This window comes from Aspergillus mulundensis (assembly GCF_003369625.1).
Source record: "Aspergillus mulundensis strain DSM 5745 chromosome Unknown scaffold_5, whole genome shotgun sequence".
Lineage (NCBI taxonomy): Eukaryota > Fungi > Ascomycota > Eurotiomycetes > Eurotiales > Aspergillaceae > Aspergillus > Aspergillus mulundensis.
The window spans coordinates 2,240,561-2,258,220 of NW_020797893.1; the positions used below are offsets into that span (position 1 = coordinate 2,240,561).

At 51.3% G+C, this 17,660-nt stretch overlaps 7 protein-coding genes across 7 annotated transcripts; 2 read left to right on the top strand and 5 right to left on the bottom strand.

The window, feature by feature from the left end:
• Positions 1–151: 151 nt before the first annotated feature.
• DSM5745_06001 (uncharacterized protein) lies at positions 152–4,188 on the bottom strand (the record flags this gene model as incomplete). The annotated part of the gene is made up of 2 exons (XM_026748017.1): positions 152–3,093; positions 3,156–4,188. The coding sequence occupies 2 exons, from the start codon at positions 4,186–4,188 to the stop codon at positions 152–154; spliced, it is 3,975 nt and encodes a 1,324-aa protein (XP_026603849.1).
• A 639-nt stretch (positions 4,189–4,827) lies between these two features.
• DSM5745_06002 (adaptor protein STE50) lies at positions 4,828–6,416 on the bottom strand (the record flags this gene model as incomplete). Its single annotated transcript, XM_026748018.1, has 3 exons — positions 4,828–5,885; positions 5,933–6,094; positions 6,152–6,416. The coding sequence occupies 3 exons, from the start codon at positions 6,414–6,416 to the stop codon at positions 4,828–4,830; spliced, it is 1,485 nt and encodes a 494-aa protein (XP_026603850.1).
• Positions 6,417–9,053: 2,637 nt separating this feature from the next.
• On the top strand, positions 9,054–9,689 carry DSM5745_06003 (uncharacterized protein; the record flags this gene model as incomplete). The annotated part of the gene is made up of 1 exon (XM_026748019.1): positions 9,054–9,689. The coding sequence occupies one exon, from the start codon at positions 9,054–9,056 to the stop codon at positions 9,687–9,689; it is 636 nt and encodes a 211-aa protein (XP_026603851.1).
• Positions 9,690–10,041: 352 nt separating this feature from the next.
• On the bottom strand, positions 10,042–12,767 carry cdc48 (AAA family ATPase CDC48; the record flags this gene model as incomplete). The annotated part of the gene is made up of 6 exons (XM_026748020.1): positions 10,042–10,628; positions 10,678–12,169; positions 12,232–12,481; positions 12,543–12,598; positions 12,653–12,680; positions 12,736–12,767. 6 exons carry the CDS (start codon positions 12,765–12,767, stop codon positions 10,042–10,044), a joined length of 2,445 nt encoding a protein of 814 aa, XP_026603852.1.
• A 1,067-nt stretch (positions 12,768–13,834) lies between these two features.
• On the top strand, positions 13,835–14,437 carry DSM5745_06005 (gamma-glutamylcyclotransferase family protein; the record flags this gene model as incomplete). Its single annotated transcript, XM_026748021.1, has 1 exon — positions 13,835–14,437. One exon carries the CDS (start codon positions 13,835–13,837, stop codon positions 14,435–14,437), a length of 603 nt encoding a protein of 200 aa, XP_026603853.1.
• Positions 14,438–14,680: 243 nt separating this feature from the next.
• DSM5745_06006 (uncharacterized protein) lies at positions 14,681–15,675 on the bottom strand (the record flags this gene model as incomplete). The annotated part of the gene is made up of 2 exons (XM_026748022.1): positions 14,681–15,431; positions 15,533–15,675. 2 exons carry the CDS (start codon positions 15,673–15,675, stop codon positions 14,681–14,683), a joined length of 894 nt encoding a protein of 297 aa, XP_026603854.1.
• Positions 15,676–16,206: 531 nt separating this feature from the next.
• DSM5745_06007 (uncharacterized protein) lies at positions 16,207–17,274 on the bottom strand (the record flags this gene model as incomplete). Its single annotated transcript, XM_026748023.1, has 1 exon — positions 16,207–17,274. One exon carries the CDS (start codon positions 17,272–17,274, stop codon positions 16,207–16,209), a length of 1,068 nt encoding a protein of 355 aa, XP_026603855.1.
• Between the last annotated feature and the right edge of the window lie 386 nt (positions 17,275–17,660).

The following is a 17,660-nucleotide window of genomic DNA, read 5'->3' on the forward strand; positions in this document are numbered from 1 at the left end:
TCCCTGAGGCTATACGTGCTTCCCTCTAGGACGATGTGAGCGCGGGCTGAACCAGTTGCTGAGTCTCCCTGTCCTATACGCTTTCATGATGACGAACATCAAGATCTAAGGTTAGGAAGATTACCTAGCTCGGCGTTCTTTCGTTATCTCTTCACAATCGAATGTCTCGCACAAGCATTCCATCTCTTGCTCTGTTCTCAAGTATTAGTGGAACAATCACCTCGAGAGTCACTGATACGGAGCGCAATCTCCATGGGGCAATGTAAGATCTATGCCCGAATCTCGCATTATGCGTATAACACTGCTTGTGCTCAGCGATATGCTTCCCTTCACTGGTAACATATCTCACACGCCAACTTGCTGCGTATACCCACAAGTCACGCGTCTCTGGATATTGCAAGTCAAGCAAGTGAAGGTACAGCCTTCCCACGGAACTATCAGATACGAGGAAGTGGACTTTGTTCCATTCGCTCCTCCCTGCTGGAGAGTTCTCCGTTGGATAAAGGATCTTCCTTTCCTCGTCGAATGAAGTGAGGATGTATGGCCGCTTCATCAAGTCTATACCAGTGGCCTCCACTACTTGGACCGTCATTTTGGATAACAGGTCAGATAATGGCTCTGCGTCTGGCACCAGATAATCATTCAGCAGAGATACTCCAGCCAAAAACCCCTTTTGGAACGCAACCTGAGATGGATATAGGTTGCTCTCGGATGAGATAGTTGCCCGCGCTCCGCTCGCGAGAAGAAGTTTGCAAATAATTAAATTTGGTTGACCGGATTCGCAAGCGTGATAAAGAGCTGTTTTGTGAAAAGTGTCAACCCTGTTTGGGTCTGATCCACATGCCAGCAGTTGTTCAGTCATAGATACATGACCATTTTTCACGGCGACATGCAAAGGTGTCTCGTTGAATTGACCTCTGCGGTTAACCAATCTGTCAACTGTGGTGTCACCGGATGAATGCAGCAGGTGAAGAAAGCCGGAAAGTAGCTCAGTCTGGCCCTGCTTGGCGATGTGGTGAAGTGGCTGGTTGTGATCACTGTCTGCAACATTCGGTCTGGCACCATATTCTAATAGCAGCTTCATGACTTCGAGATGGCCCTTGGCAATTGCAGCATTCAGGGGATATCGATTAGCTCCTCCTGGGTCGTTGGGAATGGAACCCGTAGACAATAGATACTTTACCCAAGAAATCAAATCATGGTCGACAGCAAAATATAGCAAACGTGTATTGAGTGGAAGTGTGTCTGCTAGGTGTAGCCAGCGGTGCCAGATATTTCCGCTCCTAAGTTGGTCGAGCATGTAGTTCGGGCTGACACCACGCTTGTCTGCGCAAGTGGCATGAAGTAGAAACGCATCCAGTGCGTATGACAGTAGCGCTGGATGATCCTCCAGAGTTTGTGACCCAGCTGTCTCTGAATGAAGGCTGTCAAGATCAGCTGCAGCTCGTGCCGCAGCATCAGGATCAATGGCCGATACGGAATCTTGCAGATATTGCTCTAATGCAAAACTGCGGAGAGGAACTGATGATTCCCCTCCCTCATCCGGTAATGCAGCTTCCTCCATATGACCTGAAGGGAAAAGAGACTGGACTGGGGAACTTGGTCTGTCATCATTGGGCAGTCTATATTGTTCAGTGTAATTCGAGGCCGATGACCCAAAACTCGCCTCGCTTCTCGTACGCTTGCCCATGAGTCGAGTGTTACCAACCTCTTCTCGCTGGGATACCAGAGCATCCAGTTCAGAGATGCGTATATAGCTGAGGCAAGTCTCCAAAATACTGATATCGCCAGAACCAGAAGTACATGATCCGGAACGATTTAACACTTCGAATCCTCTGCCTGAAAGGAAAAACTCCCGAACCGAGCCGTGAATTACTTGGACTGTTCTCGTCTCTCCTTCTTGGCTGTTCAGAGATCCAGCATCGCCACACATTGAGTTTCTATCATCAAGAGCTGATTCCGTCTCTTGAGCGTTGATCCCAACTAGCCCTCTGGAGATTCTTTGGAGCTGGCGCTCTAACTGCCACGCGGTCTCTGTATAATCGGAGGACTTCCGCCACTCCTTCAGGGATTTCGGCGGTTCATCACGGATCCAGGCGAGTATGTGGTGCCATTCGAGCAGTCGAAGTGGCTTCACCGCGTATACCACCCAAGAGAACAACTTTTTAGTCAGATCAAGATCGTGCGAATCGACCGTAATGAGTAGCTGTTCGAAGAGCTTTTCTAGTGCTAGTGGAGTCTCTCGAAGTCGCCTCTCAAGATATTTGAGATTCTTGCCATCATCGTGGTCCTTCAACACAGTATCAACGACAAGAACCACCCAAAGGAACACTCCGGAAGACTTGTCAACGATAGCGGCTGCCAGCTTGCGCCATTCCTGATGCTTACCGACGCCAACTATGTTGAACTTTTGTTCCACGTAGCGCCGTATGTCAATGCCATTCAACCGGTCAATCATAATTTCGGGGCAAGATTCAACACTGACTTTTGGGTACTCCCTGCTGAACAAGCAGATGCTCAATTTTGCGTCAACAGCATGCGCTGCTGTTGTCATCTCGCGAAACAAAAGAGCCAGTTCTCTCATCCCGCCGCTCTCGCATTCATCTAGCCCGTCCACAAAGAACAATGTCCTGGATCGCCGCTGAACCGTGAACATAGCCTTCAGATATGACCACAGCTCTTCCTCGCTCCATTTCGCGTCTGAGCCGATATTCTCAAGCTTATCGTCAAACGCCTTCATAAAAGTATGGAGATCACTCTCGTTTGCTTGGAGCAGCTGGTGAAGAAGGGATCCAAAAAGGTCTACCTTGTTTTTGTCTTGAGCATTAAAAGAGAATGCGGCTACCACTGCGCCCTCTTCTTGCAGCTCGTCCAAGGCTCGACAAAAAGCATGCTTCATGAAGGTTGATTTGCCTGATCCTGGCTTGCCTTTGATCCAGATAAGACCTTTGTGTGTATCCACCTGGCGTCCATAATACCATCTGCCATAGTCACGGTTGTTGAACATCTGACACCATGTTGTTTCACTCGGACTCGCTTGGATTATACGAGGAACCTCCACCCTAGAAGGGTGTAGTGAGCGAAGCCAGTTCACTATGAGCATTTTAGTCCCGGTTACTCATGACCTATACTTTAGGTAAATATGCAGCACTCACCTCGCTTCCTCACCTCCGGATAGGCTGTGGAAACCCTACCAGAGCCTGTATACCGAACGAACTTGGCTTTCATCGCTTGGCCGTTGTCTTCAACCGAGTGATCCGAGGTCACTAGAAGAAGCTCTTTGGCATACGCAGCTGCAACCGCAGCTGTGTAACGCTGCCAGGTTTTGTTTTTATGCGAGTCGGCATAGTCACATATTCCGCGAATAACCAGGCATGGGTAGTCGTTGACAAGGCCCGCGGCTTCCATTTCCACGCATAACGCTCCATGCTGCCGCCCTAAATGGTCCCGGACATGGCCGTCCCGGACCACCTGATTGCCCGAGGCTATCAGTCCATAATGAATCACTGGCTCTTGGCTAGTTCTGATGGGCCGCTTTACACGCTGACTTGAGTCACAGTTGATGCAAGAAGAACGCAGTTCCTCATGCTGATAACTTGCTTCGAACAATGAGTCTACCCCGTGGCGATCCGTGTAGCTCCAGCGCATCATCGGATACTTTTTGGAAATCTCACCCACAAATTTGGAAATCTTGCTACCTTCCATTTGATGAATCGCCTGCAATTTGGAGACAGCCGTCAGAAGGATTTGCGGTGGCCGGTTTAAGGCCCCTGTCCGCACAAATTTGCCGGCATGAGTTGCCTTCCCAAGATCATATTGGATAACGCCCCCATGAGTTGTGCTGCTGGTCGGAAGACCGACCACAACGTCTCCTAGCCTGATATCCGCATCCCTACTTGGAATCCCGCCTCCAATACCGACCAGCAACCCGAATTTGACCGATTGAAAGCTTGATAGCAACTGCGTGGCCACTGTTGCAGCAGAAGCAATCCCGTACTCTCCGCTCGGCAAGCATGCGATAGCAACGTTGTGCTTTCCGATCCTTCCTAAGGTATAGGCGTTGTGATCGTTTGGCTTGACCGGTAGGTCCTCGTGTATTTCATCCAGCATTGCCTTCGCCGCGGCCATCCCCAAGGAGAGCGCGCAAATCCACCCGACGGTGTAGTCTTCATGGCGTAGGGTCGTCATCGTCGAGGAAACTATTTGTTTGGTAACGTCTCAAAAAGCTGTCCTTGAAGTTCATTGCTCAACTGTCTGTGAAATGCCGTTCGAATGGTTGTACGCGAGAGAAGATGAGAGGCGGGGTGACGGTGAGAGGAGACGAGGCTGCGAGGCTGCGAGGCTGCGAGGCTGCGCGTCTGCTTCTGTTCGCTGAGTCTCGTGAGACGCCATTCCGCATCGGGCTCCCAAGTACATGCCCTTGTCAACTTGTAGGCTTATCAGAAGTGTTCCAGGGAATTGAGAGCTTTCAAAGATAGAGGAAGTGCAGGTGGGATCTATGATGAATTTGCAAGAATGGGATCCCTGGGTCCGAGGAGGTAGCGTGCCTACCTTGCGAGAATACTATATTGCCTACTAAGAACAATATCCAGGTGCTCCAGTAGTCTTTTGATATCATATGCATCTAGATAACAGCAACGCTAATGATTTGGTTTCATATTTTCCGTATCCAATCCCAACGCCAGGCACCCACGCAAATTCGAATTAAAGGGCATGTATGGTCTTGGAGGTGAGGATATAAAATGTAAAAAAAGTGTGGTCGAAAGGGCCTCGAATAGAGGGGTATCTCTAGAAATAAAAGAAGTCGCGCTCATCCAAGTTCTGTCTTTACAGAACTCCGCCGGGAAGGTTGATCTGCGCTTGTCGTGGCTCAAAACCAGCGCTGTTTGGCGCTGAGCCCGGGCCCGGTGGATAGACAGTGTTGTTTTCAGGCGGCTGTTGTTGTTTTCGCAACATAAACATCGGCTTCCGTCCTTCCTTTTCCAGCTGCTTGAAGAGAATGAGCGGTCGCTCTTCTAGCCCGAGACAACGCTCCTGATCGCCGTATACAATGTAAAGGGCATACTGTTTCCAGTCGCCATTGATGTTATACTTCTTGAGAGCAGCTGGAAGGACTTTGTAGCACGGATCATCAACGGAAACGCGGAAGGACTTGAAAATTTCCACGCTGGGATTTTCGCCCCCTGCTCTAGACTCAGAACGCGAGGGAATCTCGGAGCGTGTGGCGGACGAGGGGGGAGGGTTCAGCCGGTCCGAGCGGGACTGAGATTGCGCAGTGTCGTCGTAATGATCATGGTGCGTGCGGGCAGAACCTGGCTGTGAGTAGGCACGGGATGCTAGAGTCTGCGGTGTGCCGTAATGATTGCCAGGGGATGTCGGGGACGGTAGGTTTGGTGATAACTGCGACTTTCCATTCATCGTACTGAGATGTGAGGATGCGGCAACAGCAGCGGCGGACGGGTCAAGATTGGTGCCGTCGTTGTACGTCCGGCCCTCATGGATAGAAGGTGGGATGTGGGTTGGGGAATTGTTCTTGGGAGTCGTGCCTCCATGAACTCGTTTAGACAGGTTCCGAGACAAGATCGAGCCGGAACGATCCAGGATGGTAATGCCAGACTGTTGGCCTGTGAGCGTTGACCCGGAGAATCTATCGTCATGGTAGCTGTCCGTAGTCGGCACGGCAGTCGGCGGTGGTAGCGGTTGGGATTTATCTTTTGCCATCTTAAAGACGGGCAAAAGCTCCTCCCTTAGCCGCCGGTAGTCCTCTAAGACACGCCGTAACTCGGTCTCGACGCTGATGATTTTCTCGTCTCGAAGTCGGATGGATTGGATTAGTCGAGCGATATCTTCCTGGGTTGCGCTCTCGTTCATACTTTGGTCGGCAGCTGCGCGGAGTTAGTAAAGTAATGAGCAAATATAGGGTGGAACATACAAAGAGGAATGTAGTGGTCACCATCGAGCGGGATATCCTGCTTGACTTTTGTCTCGTAGACGCTCTTGAGAATGGTCAACCGGTGTCCCACACTAGCAATGCCCATTTCTTTCAGCTCGTCGTGTCTTAACGCAATGAGGGCTTCTCCAACAATCCCGTTCTCTACAAACGCGACATCAGTGGTGTCCTATACTCCGCGAAGTCCTGAGTTCAACTCACCTATGAACAATTGGCAGTACTGACGAAGACCCAGGGAAGCGACATAGCTCGCGCATTCTTCAGCGGTCCATTCGGTAATTATTGTTTTCGGGGACTTGGAATTATCTTCATTGCGAGCGAAGGTGGGAGTGGGTTCTGCTGAAGGGAACTCTGACTCTGATGCGGAGCCTTCTGAGTCCGTCGCTAGGTGAGGCGACGTGATGACGCTGCGCTCGTACTCATCGTCCGCGTCAGAGTCTGCGTGATAGGAGGTATGGAGTGACATGGCGATAGCGATAGAGGACTGACGACGCCCACAGGGAAGAGGGAGGAGTAGTGGACGTCGTTCGGCTAGAATCGGTGCGGCGCTGGGTGCGACGGCGGGTGAATATGAAGAGTTTCAAGCTCGTAAAAATGTCGTAATCGTGTCATTCACTGTCGATGGGTCCCAGAGTAAAGGAGTGTGCGAGGATCGGCCAAGCGGGTGTGCCACATGGAATGGCCGGCGGCTAAAACAAGAAAATCGGCGACTCGAGAGAGCGAAAAAGCGTGAACAGAGGGAGATTCGAGAGTAAACTGCGCCGATTCTCAGAAAGCTGCTGATGCCCGAAGATAAGTAGGAGGAGATTGAGGAGATTGTGATCGATCGTTAGCGCCAGCAGCGTCGATGGTGATGAGAGCGGAGGCGGGGAAGCTCAGGCAGAGATGCCTTGATTGGGAGCGGACTGTAGGAGCGGCGGCAAATTGCCCGTCCGGAGCATAGGTACAAACAGCGAGCGAAGGGATATGATGATGGAAAAGCCGAGATACGGCTGGTCGCAGAGTGATGGGCGAGTCGACGAAGTTGTTGATCTGCTTGGGGCGCGAAGACGCACTCCGGGATCGCCGCACGTGATGGCAGTCTAGACACTCGTCCAGCTGGAGGAGAATCGACAACGAGTCAACGACAACCCGGTCTATTTTAAAATACACTGCAAAGGATAAGCTTGACTTTTATCTTGACTCTCAAGGTTAGGAATACGAATCGTCGGATCCTACCGACTCCTTAAGAAGCAAAACTCAGACTTCAGCCCTCATCCTTGCGTCCCAACACCCCCCAGCCAAGCCAGCCTTCGAGGACCATTACCTTGTCCGAGTGTCCGTCCGAAGTATCCAGTGGATCATTCAATCTATCAAGGGAATAATCAATTTGCAATTCACTCAAAGGATCCTCAGAAACAAAAGAATAGGGGATGTTCCTGGGAACTGGCCTCTCTGGATGGACGACTCGAGGACGACTATTGCGCACGCATTGCTACTAGTCTCGGGCGTCGATTCTCTACAAAAATCAATATCGGACGATGTATGAATGGACCCTCTTCTCCGGATCAATAATATTCGCGATTGTCCAAGATGACCTGGGTCAATGCTGTCAAAAACCAATAGTGCCGGACCCTTTACTTTTTTGGCCCATTTAGGGGCTCCAAATCCTCCGTTGGACTGGACACATTCAGCTTCAATAACAAGTCAACGAGGTATATGATCCTCGGCATAAAGTCAGCATTATCCTGTTTCTACTGCCTCCCCGAGCTTTGCCACTCTCTTTCAACGGGCGTTCGTTGAGCATCCGCGTCAGCCACACCGATACTCCGTACGCCCCTTAGCCATCGGTCAATGATGGTCCTGCACCGTGATATCAGCTAACCCGGCCTTCGCTTAGAGACAACCGACTGGTTGTTACGCGAGCCTGGGGCTGTGCTCACCACGAGTATACGGAGTACCACGTACTCGATTTCTCCTTTACACAGTAGTATTCAGCAAATGCTTCCCCTTACGCTGCTGATGCACCCCTGCAGATGCACACCGTTGTCACCGTATACTCTGCCGCGTCTCCGCATGCATAACCGCCCACACTCGTTTATGTGGGCCACGGTCAATAATTCTCCTGAGATCGGGCGTTGTGTCTATATTGACTCTTCAATCTTGTCCCTGAAGTTCGGTTAGCAGCTGCCGAGTCCCAGACTTCCCAGCTCCAAGCGCCTGGGGCTGCTATAAATAATATCGCACTTGGCCTTATGCCTTTGCGACTCCACATTTGTAGAAGAGGGCGCTTAGCAGGTTGACTGCTTGCTAGCATTGACTTTGTGTCGTATTTCGAGCATTTGACTGTATACGTAGAACATGCATATGTTCTGTCTGAAAACACGGGTATCCTTGTCAAGAGTCTGACTGCAGCGTTCATGGAGTTCGGCCGTCAGATCTATATTTTCAAACACTCACTTGCAGCCACTCGACCATGCTGAGAAAATTCAGTTTGTCAATCCGCGCAAAGCAATTGATATGTTCCTTTACGAGTCTTAATAGATAAACGCTTTCTTCTAGAGATCACCATTGCTCCGTTGTCCAGGTGCTAAGACATCCAGATTCCCAACTTCTACCGGGCCCGAGTTGCATCGCTAGGTACTCTTCTCTCAGCCTCATAGCCGGAACCCTTTGATCTCTTCAATACCAGAACACCATCGCCCGAACACACACCTGGAAACAAAGAAACCGACCATCGAAATACCGCATTCGCAGTCGCTATCTAATCGCTCGGCTTGGCGCAGATCAAGTCCTCCGCTGGCGCATTTTCTCCGCCGACCTTTTTAAGTTTCCTTATACTTACAACCTTACAATTCTCGAACTATATCCCACGCTGCTACTTTTCGATCTCCTACACCTATCAAACAAGTCGCCTTCATATCAAGACCTCCCAGTATACCCATGATCCCCGCGCAATCCAACTAAACCTACGGACCCAGCCGGCGCGGACGCCGAGTCGCCATTCCATTCACTACGGACACCGACCCCAACACCGACAGCACATCTGTCCAAAAACGAAACCTTCCACTACCACACAACCAATTCCACATACTTCATACCGGATATCCAGGAAACCACAGTCATGCCATCCTCACCGACATCATCCAACGTCTCCGCGCAACCCTTGAACTCTTCCGACCTCGAATCCGACCTTCTCAACCACCTCGCCTCCACACACGCGCTCGACGACCTACACACAAACCTCCTCTCCACACTGCAACGACTCGGCTGGACCGAGAAGATCAGGCGGCTATCGACGGAACTCCTCCGCGCAAACCGGTGCGAGCGCTTTGACGACGTCGTCGAGGCAGTCGTTGCCTCGGCGCAGGGCCGCTCGCATCCGTTCCTGGTAGATTCGGACTCCGAAAATAGCTCCGGCGCGCGCGCAAACCACACGCACAATGCGAATGGGGATGTGGACGGGGTGGAAGGCAACGGCGGCTACTCGTTCGAGAATGCGGATGTGCGGATTCCGAGCGTTGTTGTTGAACAGGGGTATCGCGCGATTAAGGACTTGTTGAGGGAGGTGGTTATCCTTGAGGATGAGGGGGATGGGGCAGGGAGTAGTAGCGGCCCTACGAGCTCGAGTGGAAATATCGCCGTTGAGGTGGTGGGAGAAAGTGCGGCGAAACGGCAGGGCGACAAGCCGATTAATGGTGATACAAGTCCGACCAAGAAGGGAGACAAGAAGGTCAAACAAGGAAAGCAGACGAAATGAGTTTGCCGAACACGCGTCGGGGGATTTTGTATAGGTTGTCTGGGGGCTGTTTTGTTTTCGGAGTTATGGGTAGGGATTTCTGGTGTTAAGAGTGGCATTTACATCTGATACCAGCCTTGATATGTACAACACCTCGGTCGAGTTACTATGGCCGATCTTAACGGTTTTACCCGTCGAATATACATCTGAACTATGTCTAGATTATGGAATGTATCACAAGTCAAAACCAATGAGTTCGTTTATCGACGTTGAGGAGGACCGCTCCCTGTCGCCAGGAACCTGTATCCCCACCACGCTAGATCTAACTAATGTTGACGCATAAAGCCATTATGTAAAAAAGAGGAAAGGGAATTTAATCGTAGAGGCTGTCGTCATTACCGGCTTCACCAAATGTGTTGTTCTCATCCGCAACTTCATTTGCAGAAGGGAAGCGGAAGAAGCTGCTGCCACCAGAGTTCTTCAGGCTCTGGGCGAATGCTTCATATCGGCGGATCTCCACATCGCTGACGGATCGTCGCGCAGTCTTCATGGCCTCTTCAAAGTGAGCTCGTGTGAGTTCAGGAACGGGATCTTCGCCCTCCTCCTCATCTTCCATCTTTACATCCTCACCCGCAGCTTCGCGCTGCTTCTGGCGTTCAATGTCAAGAGAGATAGACTCCTTAATAGCAAGCTTGACGGCACGCTGGGTAACAAATCCAAGATCGGCACCGGAGAATCCGTGGGTCTTGCTGGCGATGAAGGGAATGTCGACATCGGAAGCGACAGGGGTCTTGCGCAGTTGAGCCTTGAGGATACCCTCGCGAGAAGCCTGGTCGGGCAGAGGAACGTAGACAAGAGTGTCAAGACGGCCGGGACGCACCAGGGCAGCGTCGAGCTGCTCGGGTCTGTTGGTAGCACCAATGACGAAAACGTTCTTCTTGGAGGTCATTCCATCCATTTCTACACTCATGTTAGTCTGTTTTCATGCAGTCATGTTCGAAGCACTTACCAGTGAGAAGCTGGTTTACGACACGGTCGGAAGCACCACCAGCATCTCCGACGGAGCCACCACGGGACTTGGCGATAGAATCCAACTCATCGAGGAAAACTACGCAAGGAGCGGCCGCACGAGCCTTGTCGAAGATATCACGAATGTTGCTCTCAGACTCACCAAACCACATGCTCAGCAACTCAGGACCCTTAACAGAGATGAAGTTTGCAGCACACTCGTTGGCAACAGCCTTGGCAAGCATGGTCTTACCAGTACCAGGAGGACCATAGAACAGAACTCCGCGAGAAGGTGACAGACCGAACTTCTGGAACTTTTCGGGGTGGTCAACAGGGTATTGGACGCTCTCGATAAGCTCGCGCTTGACTTCCTCGAGACCACCAATGTCCTCCCACCGGACGTTGGGAACCTCGACGACAGCAACCTCGCGAAGAGCGGAGGGGTTGGAGACGCCAAGGGCATAGCGGAAGTTCTCCATGGTAACACCAAGGGAGTCCAAGACCTCCGCATCGATAGTGTCTTCGTCGAGATCGATGAGGTCCATCTTCTCACGAATCTGCTGCATGGCAGCCTCAGAACAGAGAGAAGCAAGATCGGAACCAACGTAACCGTGAGTCTCAGCAGCAATGGTCTCCAGGTCGACATCCTCGCCAAGCTTCATATTCTTGGTGTGGATGGAGAGAATCTCAAGACGACCAGTGGGGTCAGGAATACCAATGTCGACTTCACGGTCGAAGCGACCGAACCGGCGAAGAGCGGGGTCAATGGAGTTGGGGCGGTTGGTGGCGGCCATGACGACGACGTTGGAGCGAGCCTTCATACCGTCCATCAGGGTCAGAAGCTGGGAGACAACACGGCGCTCAACCTCTCCGTTGGTCTTCTCACGCTTGGGCGCGATCGAATCGATTTCATCGATGAAGATGATAGCGGGCGAGTTCTTCTCAGCTTCCTCGAAAGCCTTGCGGAGGTTCGACTCTGATTCACCAGCCATCTTGGACATGATCTCAGGACCGTTGATCAGGAAGAAGAAAGCACCAGTCTCGTTGGCCACCGCACGAGCCATCAGAGTCTTACCCGTACCGGGAGGACCGTACATGAGGATACCACGAGGAGGCTTGATACCAATAGACTTGAACAGTTGAGGGTGACGAAGCGGCAGCTCGACCAACTCACGGATCTGGGCCATCTGCTTGCGGCATCCACCAATGTCATCATAGCCGACTTCGTTCAAGTTGTTCTCCTCATCCTCACGCTGAATCGGTTCACCCTCGCTGTGAATAATGGTATCCGGAGCAACGATACCGAACTCTGGGGGGTCCACCTCGACAACTTTGAATTCAACTTGCCGCATACCACCTCTTACTGTGAAGAGATCTCCCTGCTTCACGGGCCTGTATCCATCACGGAAGTAAGGAGCAAGGTAAACGTCAAAGAGAGACCCGGTCAGACCCTCAACAGTGTCGGCAATGGGAAGAACAGCAATACGCTTGGCCTGCGCATAAGGAAAGAGCGGTTAGCCACCACTCAACGCCACTTAAAACCAATGCAACTCACATATTTGATATCAGGGCAAGCGTGGACAGTGATGATATCACCGTGCTTGACACGCAAGTTATGCCTGACAACCCTGTTGATACGGGCGCTTCCATCATCGAGATCATCGTCGGCAAGCACAATCAGGACCGTCTCCTTGCGCTTCTTGCCTCGGACCGTGACCGTGTCGCCTCGGAAAAGACCGAGTGTGTCCATGGTGTTGTTGGAGAGGGAAATCGTCGAGTTATCATCGTTAACTGCATCAGTGACACTAAGAAACAGCGGTTAGCGCCACCCAAACAGCTCTGCACCAGGTAAAGTTGATAGCTCACATCAGGCTGTTGGGCTTCTTCTTCTTCTTCAGAATAGCTGTAGAGGTGTCGAGTTCCTGCGGAGAGTCAGTGAAACTGAGCGAGAGCGCTGTGGCGTATGACTGATGTACCTCTTTCTTCTCGGCACCAGAAGCGTCACTGACGAAAGGTTAGTCCAACGGCTGGTAAGAACGAACAAAAGTGGATGGCATACAGAAGCTTCTTCTTGTGTTCGTCTGAACTCATCTTGATTGAAGGCGCTGGGCGATGATAAAGCGAACAAGACAATTACGCAACGTAGACTCGAGGAGAGTTTACGCAAGAAGTTGAGTGTGCCGGACCTGGAAACGCCCCAGCAACGCAAACGAGATGCGAAAAGCGGACGTAAACGCAAACGGGAAAAGTTCCAAAGGACAGCGAGAATGGCCCGAGGAACGAAAAAGAGGTAGAAAGATGGATGGGTTTGAGAATGGAGACAGATAGAGAGAGTTGGAGGTGAGATCGGAAGTGGACAGAGGAGCTCCAGTTATGAAGAGGTGACGATTAACTCGACCGCCAAGGTGTTCCGTTGATGACTTAAGCACCGAGCCTTTGTATCAACCGCCACCGCCCTGGGAAGAAGCAAATGGAAACCGGTCGTAGCGGCCTTCGCACGATAATCTCTTCTCACCTCTGTCAGCTTCTTGCCATCGCCCTTTTTTCTGCAGGGATTGCTTTTGTTTGCTAACCCGTAGGCTACCGTGGGTGCGTCAGCCTGACAATGGACAGCGGTTCCGGCCAGGGTCCATCCGCTAGTCGGTGCCTGGATTCTGAGGCATTCGGTTCACCCATGGAGCCTTGCGATCTATATGCCGTGACCATTATTACAACTTTACCCAGGCACCAATGCAAGCAGCGGGTGAACTGAAGCTGGTAAACTGCCTCGCCAGGCTGCGTTACCCAGAGCCTCGCAATGGACTCATCAATGCGGATAAAAAAGCCGTGGAACTCGTGGACAGTTAACTCATCCAAGGTTCTGTATAGAAGCTCAGAAAATGGTTTGTTGTTGAACAACTAACTTTTCATTTTACGTTTCTGAGTCTTTGACGATTAATCCTCACCATAGAATCTACAGATGACTCGTACTCTGTGAAGAGTCATACCGACCTGGCGGATAAAAGGGGATTTGCTCAGGATTGTTCGCCAGTTGCATGCGCTTGATCTTGTCTTGTCGACCTTCAGGCGGAGCCTCTACAGTCACATCTGCCAGAACAAGCGACAAGCTAGGGTGACTTTTACTGCTAAGATCCCTCAAATTTCCACTGGTAGCGAACATGCAGTGCAAGGAGAGCTATCCGGAAGACTTCAAAGATGCATTTCGAAGATCACCTCTAAAAGAAGGGGAGCTGGACGAGCTCGTCGCAAGGTCTAGCTATCCTCCCGTCTTTGTCTTCGGCCACTCGATGCTCCCCACAGCTCTGAAGTACTTCGCGGACATTCCGCAAGCCATGAAAGTCGACATGGTCTACGCAACCCTCCCAGGGTACAAGCTTCATCATTTCGCGGAGGAGGGCAAGCCCGGTCTACCAACGATCAAGCCGTCATTGTCACCGGCGGAAGTGGTCGAGGGAATGCTTGTCTTCGGGCTGACCAGGGAGCAGCGCAGCGACATCCAGGAGATCGAATGCGTACGAACCGGGCATAGTATGTTCATGGCCGTCCATGTCCAGGTTTCGCTGATGGACAGAATCCACGGCTTTGAAGTCAAATGCCAGAAAACTGTGGACGCGGGCACTTTCGTGTGGGCCTGGAATTCTAAGGATACAGAACTGCTCCCCATGGAAACCTCCTTCTGGCCTATAGATGAGTTCTTGAATGGCCAGCTTTACGCGAACATCGTGGACCAGCAAAACAAACTGCAAGTTAGCGATGACTAGACATTTTGACTTCTCGATATTTCTTGCTATCAGCGCTCGTTAGATACCCATCTGTTTAGTTCTGGAGACTCGGACCAGCTTGGTTTTATTTTTGGCTAGCTGCTTGAGTTGAGTTATGCCGTTCATCTGTTATCCTCAATAGAATCGTCCCACTAGCATGTCACGAAAGATATCTAAACATGCCATAGACTTTCCCATCCCATTTATTAAATGTCTATCATATATACAAAATCCGTGCCCATTCTACAGCGTAGAAGCCCATAAATCCGCGAAGCCCCAGGCCCCAGCCATGAAACTGACGACGCCGACCAAATGACCGGGGAAGCCAATGCCATTCTCAAAGCTCCAGTGCAGACACAGCGGCGTCCAGCAAGCGTTATTCACGAGACTCTTCTTCCATGCCTTAACCTCTGCATTAAGCTCCTCGCGCTTCTCAGCCGACTCCCCTTCAGCCTCAGCTTTCTTCCGCAATGCCCTCGCTCTCCACAGCACGAAGTACTGTAGAATGATATGGCCCAGCCACGCCCTTGTACTCCAGATATCCACCTTCGCCGCCCCACCCCACCGCGCGAGAAATCGCTTGGGTATGACGCCTTTCGTCGTAAGAAATGCGGAGTTCTCGAGCGCTTGGTAGATGATGTTTGCGAGGACTTGAAGGAGCGTGAGGGCGTAAATGGTCTTGTCTACCGGTGGGGATTTTAGCGTCGCTGAACCCCAGGCTATCAGTTGGGGAAGATCTAGGAGACGCAGCATGAAGCGGGCTTCGGACATGAGGGAGGAGAGAGCGAGGAGGGGGGAGGTCTGCGGGGTTGATGGTGGTGTTGGTGTTGGTTTCGCAGTTGATGGGGTTGTCTTCGAGCGGAGTCGCGCGAGGAGGCTGAGACGGGTTTGGAGCGCGATCCAGGGCGCGGAGGCAAGGACGTGGTGGAGGATGTGCGAGGTGTACTGGATGAAGGAGAAGACGCGTTCTTGGCCGGCTGATGTCGCTAGAATTCTATAAAGTAGATCTTGGTTAGCCTGGCGATAAGGACGATGTAATTGGGTTGTTGGCCGCAGTTTGACGATACGGCTTTGTAGAAGCTTGGATTAACTCACTTATTCAGACGTCCATTAAATCTATCTGCAGTCAGAAGAGCTGCCAGCAACCGGCGCTGCGCAGCTTGTCTGGACGATACCGGAGGTGTGTTTCCTGCGGGGCTCAATGGCTTCTCAGTGTTGGGCGCCTTTTCGTCTGTCATGGTGAAGGGTTTGGCGGTAGCTGGATATAATTATGATGCGCTGTACTCCGTAGGAAGAAATAAAAGTAGATTAGTCGCCGGCGATAAGTAGGGGTTGGGAGTTTAAGAAAGAGAGAATCTCCATGTCCCCGGACTGTCACGATCCAGATGATCTCGGCCTGGTGCCGAGGCTCGGAACGACCGCGGTCAGATACCGACACCACCTGAGCTACTCCGTAGCCAACTACATCAATTCCGAGAAACAGTTCCGGTAATCCTTCAATATCATTGATAATTGAATTGAGCATTACAAGGCATATCAATCCAGCTTGAGACCAGGTGTTCAACCTTATGCGATAAACAGCAGCACCCCTTTCCGCAGTCGCGATAAATCCCAGTTTCATGGCGAAAATAATCGAAGAAAAACAAGAAGATCCTCAAGTCATTAACCCGTCACCTGCATCGCCTTGCCAAATATGGTTTTCTTTTCTATCCCTTGATAGAATAGCGCATCTTTCCAGCGAACCCCTATCCCAGGAACCAATCGACCCATTACTCTTCTCCAACGTGGTGGCTGTTGACCGAGAACTCAAGTTCTTCTTCGTCAGACTCGTTGAACGGGACGTGCCCTTCATCATCGGAGACATCATAGCCCCTTTTGCGAATCTCAGTGCTCAAGGTCTCGACCTCCTCAGTTATCTCCTCAATCGTTGACAAGTTGCTCAGAGCGCCCATGTTGAGAGAAGACTCGTACCCCGCAAGATGTGAAGTTCGTCTTATACGACGACGGTGAAAAGCACGGTATGAGTACTGCGTGAAATGAGGCGGCGGGGCAGGAGGGTAAGGAGCGCGTAAACCAAGGTTCCTGACCAAGTTCACGTCCGACACAGGTGTCTCCCACAAGTCCCAGGCACTCGGAGGCGTGACGTCGGGATTGTTGCAGACCTCATTGAGACTAACCCAGGTTCGCTCTTGAAGCTTGCGGTCGCAGTGGTAGCAGGCCCTGTACTGGCAGCGGCCGGGGCGAGAATGCACGTCTGCGCTGAGTCTGCTCTGGTGCGTTTCGAACTTATGGAACTCGTACTGCTGTGCAGTGCCCTGGCTAGGGTCGTAACTGCTTCCAGACATAGATAGAGTTCTCTCCATTTCGCACAGCTCCAGAACCTCCAGCTTCTGTTGCCACAGTTTGTCTCTCTGCTTGTCGGTATATTCGCCGTCGAGGATTGCGTCCGTTATCGATTCGCTCAGGAGTGAACCGTTACGATCGGTGGATGCTGCATAGTCGGTGGAGTCCTCAGTACACAGGTAGAACCATCTCAAGAAGGGCCTTCTGCCGCAGTTATTGCAGGTTTCGTACTGATCAATCCTCCACTGGCGAGTCACGGTACTATGAGAGCAGTTATCATGGCGGCACTGCTGGCTCGGGTATGCAACGATGGCTGGGCTTATAGTGTACGGCTGATGAAAAGAATCGTCCGACTCTTGGGAGTCATCTGCTGCGTCGAACGAATCCTCGTTCGTGTCAACTGATTCCAAGTGCTGAAAAGAGGCCATGTCCGAGTCTGGATCCGGGGATACGCCCATCAAGACTGGGTAGGAACTCAAGCCCTCACCTTCCATGGTGGGGGGGAGTGAGACCAAACATGCAGAGAAGACCTGTGTTATGAAAGTCGCCATTAGGATAGCAATGAGGTGAATCTTTCTCTCGGCACTCTTCTTTGCCTGGAGCTCCAGTGAACACCAGGCAAAGATTCAAGAAAGATCCATAATGGTTGCTTAGATTTACTCACATGATTAGCGAACTCTCATATATCTCAGTCATTTGAAAAGAACCACCATCACTCTTTTGAATAAAGAGTTCTATACAATATACATCTTCAGGCACTTTTATTTGATGCCTGAGGCATCGTCTGGGCGTGAAGCGGCAAACACAAGATATTGATCAAAATGCCTGCCAAAAAGTTCCAGGTCCATTACTTTCTGACCTCATCAGACACGTCGTCTAG